This window comes from Sinocyclocheilus anshuiensis, unplaced genomic scaffold (assembly GCF_001515605.1).
Source record: "Sinocyclocheilus anshuiensis isolate Anshui unplaced genomic scaffold, SAMN03320099.WGS_v1.1 scaffold1934, whole genome shotgun sequence".
Classification (NCBI taxonomy): Eukaryota; Metazoa; Chordata; class Actinopteri; order Cypriniformes; family Cyprinidae; genus Sinocyclocheilus; species Sinocyclocheilus anshuiensis.
The window spans coordinates 51,152-59,885 of NW_015542444.1; the positions used below are offsets into that span (position 1 = coordinate 51,152).

At 37.3% G+C, this 8,734-nt stretch overlaps 1 protein-coding gene across 1 annotated transcript in view; it reads left to right on the forward strand.

Moving 5' to 3' along the window:
• gpaa1 (glycosylphosphatidylinositol anchor attachment 1) overlaps positions 1–8,734 on the forward strand; it is a 15,385-nt gene that overhangs the window by 3,517 nt on the left and 3,134 nt on the right. The window contains exons 6-13 of the mRNA XM_016493032.1: positions 311–458; positions 1,529–1,630; positions 1,786–1,982; positions 3,447–3,643; positions 4,043–4,196; positions 5,095–5,166; positions 7,523–7,719; positions 7,811–7,981. Of these exons, the coding sequence (XP_016348518.1) occupies positions 311–458; positions 1,529–1,630; positions 1,786–1,982; positions 3,447–3,643; positions 4,043–4,196; positions 5,095–5,166; positions 7,523–7,719; positions 7,811–7,981 (1,238 nt within the window). The remainder of the gene's footprint in view (positions 1–310; positions 459–1,528; positions 1,631–1,785; positions 1,983–3,446; positions 3,644–4,042; positions 4,197–5,094; positions 5,167–7,522; positions 7,720–7,810; positions 7,982–8,734) is intronic.

Consider the following 8,734-nt stretch of genomic DNA (forward strand, 5'->3'; position numbering starts at 1 on the left):
ATTTTGGATGCAATTAATCGTTTGACAGCACTAATATATATATAATATAATATATAATATATATATATATAAAATCTGAACATGAACAACGCATGCAAACAGTGTAGCAAGTAGTGAAACAATTGTGCAAACTGTCTAGTGCAACAAAAGTACAGACAGTGCAAATGATTTTCCCAAACTATATAAATAGTATTTACATAATATAACAACCAAACGGATCATCGATCCCTTGGCTTTGCTACAGAAGAGTTAATGTCTCAAGACTGAAGAAAGGATGAAGTGCAGTTGAATATAAACATGTTTTGTTCAGATGGTTGGAGGCAGGAATGTGTACGGGATCCTGCGAGCTCCTCGCGCTCCTCGGACAGAGGCTCTGGTCATCACTGCTCCCTGCAGTCCTGGAAACAGCAACAACCAGGCGGTCGGGCTTCTGCTGGCCCTCGCACAGTATTTCAGGAGTAAGACACTTCATAACACATTCTGTCAACATCCTCAACGCTGATATCAGTCAGTCTTGCATGACAAAGTTACAAAGTTTTTGAGTTTTGATTTAGCAAATTCAGAAATTGTTCCATATCGTCTTTGAAAAATTCCTTGTGTTTTCCCAAAATTTCTAGATATTACCTAAATATAATATTAATAAAGAATCATATTAATAAAACTTTTTCTATAGTGCCTTTAAAAGTTGCATGAGTTTGAGTCCTGGAAACGAGCCTTGTTGACTACTTTAACCATTAATTTTATTGTTAAGGTTTTTATGTAATTTAGCGAGTAATGCCACAAATGTAATGACTAAAATATTCACGTTAGTGTGATGCATAAAAGAGTCAAAATGTATTTAAATTTCAGAACAGCAGTTTAAAGCCTTATGAAGTTTTTTTTTATTTAAAAAAAAATATTTTTTACAATATTTATTAAGCACTGCCTGGCGTCTGATCAGCACCAATTTGCACATTAATTTGCAGAATCAGTCCAAAATGTCACATTTTTGTCAAAATCAGTCCGCAATTTCTTTCAAGAACCTTTTTAATAAATATTATGCCTTTGCCATAACTGTTAAATTATCCTGGCAATTCAATGTTTAAAATTTGTGGCAAGTATTGACCAAAAAATATCCCTGTATTAAATCTGGTAAAATATCCATGAACAAATGGCTACATAGAGTCTTGTTTTTATGTTTGTAACTGCTAGAGGCCCTGCCAAATGTAATGTTTCTTCTTCTTTAAAAAAATCTCTATAGCCACTGGCATAAAAGTAGCCACTCCCACTACTGAAATTTGAGATGGATTTGAAGATGCTAAATTACAGTTTTCGTAATTTTGATAACTCCTGAGAATAGGACTTGATGATGCTTAGATTGGGTAAACGGCATAAGACTAGTTCACAAAACACATACTGTCGACCTTTGCTAGATGGAAGTAAAATCAGAGCAATAGATTGATGCAAGGATTCCAGTTATGCAAGACATTCGAGTTTTGTTTTAGTCGTTGTTTGCGTTAGTTTTGTTTTGTCCACTTCTTCTGTAAAGACCAGATTTACTGGGCCAAGGACATCATATTCTTGGTGAACGAGCATGATCTGATCGGCATGCAGGCCTGGCTGGAAGGCTACCACCACACAAACATCACAGGTGTGTACAGGTGAAGCATGCTGCTTTATTGGGGAACCAGAAAATGAAAAATGACCTAATAACCTAATTTCGTAATTGCACTTGTTCTGTTGCTTTTCTAGAATACATTGCCGGTTCTGTCCGTGTTTATGTTTCCGGCTCTCGCTTTTATTCAGGAATGGAGTACTCGCCGCTGCAGGGTCGCGCAGGGTCAATTCAAGCTGCCCTCTCATTGGAGCTCAGCAGTGATGTCATTACCAGCCTGGACCTGATTTTAGAAGGACTTAATGGTCAGCTGCCCAACCTGGACCTGGCCAACCTCTTCTATGCCTTCTGTCAGAAGTTAGGAGCCCTGTGCACCATTCAGGGAAAGGTAGGCCTGTCAGACACAATGAAACAAACTTGCATTACATTGTCATTAATACACTATTTACATTTTAATAGTGATTTTAGCTTACTACAAACACAAGCTCAAGCGTCTAAGGTACTTCGAATCAAATCAGTAGTTTCTTTCTAAAATAAACATACAATATACCCATTTTGTATTATAATAATAACACACCATCCACTTATTCCAAACTGTGAGTTGAACACTAAACATATTTTGAGGAATGTTGTAACCAAACAGTTGACGGTAGCCATTGCCTTCCATAGTATGAAAAACATTGATGGCTACCGTCAACTGTTTGGTCACCGACATTCTTCAAAGTATCTTCTTTTGTGTTCAACAGAAGAATTAAACTCGCACAGTTTTGGAAAAACTGTCCCTTTAAGTCATCACAAGCTGGCTTTGATGTAACAATCAGAATTATGGAAATTTATAACAAAATTTATTAGGGATGCACCAAATTTTCTGCGAAAATACCAGCTGAAAATATATGTATAAAAATATATATATGGCTGGCTATTTAATAACGCTGGTAAAATAACACTCTGCTCTGCTCACATGCTCTGATAATAATAGCTTTGTAGGATTATACACTATTTGGATAATTAGTTAAAACAAATTTATATCTGATTCTGTTGCATGGAACTGAATAAAAATAATATATTTATATTTAATATTAAGGTAACACTTAACAATAAGGTCACATTAGTTAATGTTCGTTAATGTATTAACTAACATGAATGAACAGTACAATTATTACAGTATTTTAATAATCTTTCTTAAATGTAAGTTAATGAGAATACAGTCGTTCACTGTTAATTCAGAGCGCATTAACTGTTAACAAGCACAACTTGGATTTTAATAATGCATTAGTAAATGTTGAAATTAACTTAGATTAATAAATGCTGAAGAAGTATTGTTTATTCTTAGCTCATGTTAAATAAAGTAGTTAACTAATGAAGCTTATTGTAAAGTGTTACTAATATTAATATAAATTCTGTCCAATATTATTGTGTTAACTTTCAGTAAAAGTGTGGCTACTTTTAATTGGCTTTTGTTTTGTTTTTTTAAATTCAGTATCATTAAAATTGAGTTAAATTAAAAAATCTTACAAAATTACTTGTTTAATAAAATAATAAATAATCATTACAAAGCAGCTTCGGTTTTCGGCCAAGTGCATCCAGAATTTTCGGTTTTGCCCCAGAATTTTCATTTTGGTGCATCCCTAAAATTTATGGCAATACATTCACACAATGGGTTTTGTTTGTTAACCAATTAGCCTATAAAATGCAAACACTGAAAACTGCCAAACTGATCCCAAACCAGTACAAATTTGGTCCACATGTTTAAACGCGCTCAAGCAGAAGCGAAACCGCCCAATCTGGCAGCACTGTTTCCAGTGAAACTGGCTAGCGTTACATTTGAGCATTGCTGTTGACTGTGTGTTAGCTCCAGAGGAATGACTGGGACACGGCTGAGGGATACACGCACGCGGCGCAGACCATGATGCTGATGGTGTTGAAACAAGCTTGTGGACAGTCCTGGGGTGATCACGGCCTCTTCCTCCGCTATTACATCGAAGCCGCTTCCATTCGAGGCATCAACAGTTTCAGACACTACAAGACAGACGCCACCACCATTGGCAGGTTGGTTTTTGTATTGCACAGAAAATTAGTTGCAACGCATAAAAATATACAGCCATGACCAATACTAACCAGTCAAACACTTTCTGATATACTTTGATCATGCATTCTATTAATTCAGCTAGGGCTGCACAATTAATCGAATTTCTAATCGCGATTACAATTATGGATGCCACAATTGTGATGTATATTTGACATTCGAGGCTTAATACTATAGAAAAGCACTAAAGGTTTTTCAGTTAGAGTGTTTTCAGCTTGTTTATTTTCATATAAAAATACAGCATGCAGTTGCATCAAACAATGGTATAAACATCATTCAATGTAAATTGTGATAATCGTAATTAATAATCGCAATTACAATTTCAAGGGAATAATCGACAATTATGATTTTTGTTTTGGCAGGTTGCTGGAGGGAATGGTCCGTAAACTCAACAATCTCCTGGAGCGTCTTCACCAGTCGTATTTCTTCTACCTCTTGCCTTCTCTCTCTCGGTTTGTCTCCATTGGCTACTATATGCCGGCGTTTGGCCTCCTGGCTGTCATCTTACTGCTTCGAGTATCCTTTCCAGGACTGGGTCGCTTCACGTTTTTTAATGCAAGAAAAAAGATGAAGTCAAAATCTAATTTAAAAACAATCAAGATTTCTGTCATCTTACTGCTTCGAGTATACTTTTCAGGACTGGGTCACTTCAAGTTTTTAATACAAGAAGAAAAAAAAAGAAGTAAAAATCAAATTTAAAAACAATCAAGATTTTCCACTAAATGAGCACAAGGAAGACTAACAAATAGAACTAATACAAATAAATGGAAACTCTAGGACACGGAGTATAGATGAACGAATCGTTGAAATCAAATATAGAGTTAAAAAACAAAACGGTGTGGATTTAATTTAATTTTTTACTATTAGAAACCATTCAGAATTATCTGTACTGAGCTAAACTTGTACTATTTTTCATTGTTTTGTATAAAAAAAAAACGTGTGTGGTCACGTTTACTATTCCTTGGAAAATTGGAGAAACATTTAGTCATTTTAATAGGAATCCATCCAAGTTGGTCATGTAGATTCACTGCATTGACAAACAGAAAACGGCTTGCTTTGAAAGTGACTTCAGTGTTTGCAGTGCTTCATATATCGCTACAAACTCTTAAGGACTTGTTTTATGAGATGGGCCCAGAAAAACTTTTACAATTTCTTTCAAAAGTCTGATGTGGCAATAAACTTAAATCAAGTCAAGTCATATATCGCTACTCTGTTGACCTTTTTTCCCAGCAAAATGTGGCCACAGCTTAAGACTTTAGATTGGTCCATGTATTTGCATGTTTATAAATCTTTAAGGTGGAATTAATTGCTTTTTTCTGAAGAAAACCACTGGGTCATGCAGTATTCCAGAATATAACACTATCTTTACCAGAACACAATAATGCGTTTGTTAGAACCCTTAATTTGGCTGCAGGCGCTGGATCTCTGGGTTCATCTGGGAGCACCAGCTCTGGCAGCAGTGGATGGAGTTACTGAAGCAGAGCAAGTGAGTCTCATTTTTACACCTAAAGAAATGAATATTTGATGTTATTTGATAAATATTTTAAACGGGAGAGTGGGATAAGTTGTTGCACGCTTTAAGTTGTCTTCATGGCAGTACAAGTAAAACTACACCTGATTCTCTTTCAGGATGTCTGTTATCAAGTAAAATTGCATGAAAGCATCTGCATCTTGGTCTGCATTACATAATTTGTACATATTACATATGCTGCACTTCTGAAATGTTGCCAAGAGCTAAAACAGTCAATTAATTCCTGTTAAAGGGGTCATATGATGCTTTTTTAAAGATCATTATTTTGTGTATTTGGTGTAACAGAATATGTTGACATGCTTTAATGTTCAAAAAACACATTATTTTTCAAATACTGTACATTATTGTAGGTCCTCTATGCCCCGCCTCTCTCAAACGCTTCGTTTTCTACAAAGTCCCTCCTTCCGACAAGCGCAGTCTGCTCTGATTGGCCAGCTGACCCAGTGCATTGTGATTGGCCGAACACCGCAAGCACTCGTCGGAAATGTAACGCCCCTTACCATAATCGCGAGCTTTATCTTTCAAAATAAATGTAAAGACAGAGCCCGAAAGGGGAACAGAGTCGCGTGACAGACACAGTGATGAAGCTGGTATGTGTTTGTGATGTGACCCCCTCTCTCTCTCTCACTCTCTCTCTCTCTCTCGCAATCTCTCTCTCGCGCTCTCTCTCACGCTCTCTCTCGCGCTCTCTCTCGCGCTCTCTCCACTCCAAAGAGAAAGGAAAACTTGAAATAGCATCATATGACCCCTTTAATGTTCATGCAATTAAGGTTATGGCATTAATAGCAAATGATAGAGTTAACTGGAAACCAACTGCAAAATCAAATTGAAGTCTTTTTGAAATGCACACTTATCATGATCCTGTCAGTTCCCGTCCGATGAGGAAAACTCTGCCCTGTCTATTTTTTCTCATTCTGCCCCACTGTAAAATGTTACATTATGGAAGTAGAATTGATGCTTGCTGACTCTAACCCTTGTGCTGCGCTGAAAGTACTTTGCACCTCTCATTATGCTATATTAGCACTAAATCTTAGATTCAATCTTTTCATCAACTTGTTGTTTTCTTTCGGTGAGCACGTAGACCTCATTGATCTGAGTTGATGCACCTCAGGTTTTGAGTGAACATTGCCAAAAATTAGCCACAAATAATGTTTTCATACTCAAAAATTAAGGTGCACAAGCTCAGATCAGTGAGGCCTACAGTCAGTCGGTTACAAAACAAAAACAAAAACTGTGCCAATTGTGCAAAGTGCAAAAGTGATCAAATTATACCCTGTGTGAGCAAAGCACGTAAGTTTTAGTCCAATGTGGTAACATTAACAAGTATTTTCAGTAAAAAAATAACAACATAAGGGTTAATTGTGTTTATTTTTATTAGGAGTTGAACGACTTCTGATTTTTTTAAAGTCGGCTTTTATGTGATGAATGTCGAGTCGAAGTCGACTAGTCGTTGATGACGTCATTAATGAACAAATAAGTCTGGAGCTGTGACAAACACCTTGTGCACAGCTATGGCATATGACACAGCGCTGCCCACATGGCTATTGCTCCTATAACAGCTCATTTTTATCAGTTCTTTTGTCTTTGGGTCGTTATATTTCTCACAGATTTCTGCTCGTTCTAAATCAGATACAGATGAAGTAGCACAGTAAAGATTACATTCATATGAATGCATTAGTGAGAGCGATTGCGTGTGAATTAATTCTACCTGGCAGCATCTCTCTACTAGTAGTGAAGCTGTGGAATTTAGTTAAGAAATATATGCTTGAACTTTTCAGTTTCTAAGCTATTTTATTGAGAAATCACAGAACAGTGTTGACAATACATTTCCGCTCTGAATGATTCTGTGTGCGCGCGATCTGCACGTGATGTACGAGCTACTGTCTGTAATGTGTGTGTGTTACAGTGCAGCAGCGCATTAGATTAGAACGGCGATTAATTTACCTGTACAATAAGCTGTTTAAAACATGCATTCTCCCGTTCAATTTCGAGCATCCAGTAATATAATCACACGTCTTGTGGAGCGCTTTCAGAGTATGCATTTATTTGTCATTTTAACTGTTTGGAAACTGAGCGTAAATGTGGAAGTCCTTCAAAGATTTTTTATCCTGTTGCGCCCTCTATGGGACCAGCGACTAGTCGACGTCAAGCTTAAAGCGTCATGGCAGAGCATTGAAGTTGATTAGTCAGTGCAACCCCTAATTTTGATCAAAACAAAAGAAGAAATATGCTGCATTCGATTCAGTGATGGAAGCCCAGTTGTCGTTGCAGATGTTCTTGCATAACATTAGCTTTCTCTGTTTTTCTGCAGCCGTCCAGTCCGGGCATGTTGACAGTGTTGACCCCGGTGGTGATTAGTCACCTGACAGGTGTGGCGCTGTATCTGCTACCTGTTCATCTGCAGGAAATGGTTGTGGAGCACTTCCCTGTGTCTGAAACCGAAGCTGTGGTGCTCACTGCTATTGCCATCTATACTGCAGGCCTGGCCCTGCCACACAACACACAGCGGTACACACACAAACTCATTCTAATGCAGTTTATATTGCGTTACATGTTTACTCGCCAGCATGGATCTTGCATTTCTTTCTGTCTGTGGCAGGTTGCTGTCTGGAGAGGGCACAGAGCAGGGCTGGAAAGTACTGAAGCTGACGGCTTTGCTCTATCTAGCGGTGTTGTTGGGCTGCACAGCCCTCATTAACTTCTCTCTGGGATTCATATTGGCAGTTACGCTGGTGCCGATCACCGCCAGCATCACGCCGCACATGCCCAAGTATGCACATCTCAACAAATAATCGCTTATTTTTGTCAAGCATGCTCTGAAGACAATCTGACTCAATTTTGGTGAGAATTAGACAATTTGTTGCATCGCAATATAAGCAAATCTTGAGACACCCACTGGCCATCATAATGAACATCAAATTTAATAACATTCCTCTGATACAAAACCCATAAAGTATAGACAACGAAAACATAAATAAAAGATAATCACAATGTTTTGTACTGTAGTCCGCGCAAATTATATTGATAATGCATGGTCACATTATTTTATCCAACCTCTGTAAATGTCACTATTAAATGTGCACCGAAGGTTCATTTTTAGGTTGTGGATAACTATATTTTAACGATGTGATCGGCAGGTTTTACACTTTTGCTTGCATTAAGACATATTTAAAGATTCATTAAATAACGTGAGCGATCATTAATATGTCAGCGTCCTGATAGCAGAGCGTTTGGTGCTTATTAATTGCCTTTTCCCCCCCCCCTAGCAAATATTTGAGTAATCATCCTAAATTAGATATCATTTGAAATTCATCATGTGAAAACTATTTTGAAATCAGACATTGCTTTACCATGGAAACAGTACTTTTAGCAGGCTCCTCCCCTTAGGGGGCGGTGTCAGGTTTCATATTACAAAATTTAACCTACTATATTTTGATGTCAAATCTTTTTCTAACCTTAACAGAATATATTGTTGAAAAGGTCTGGCAGTCAAGGGTCCCATATTTAGTGATATATATATATA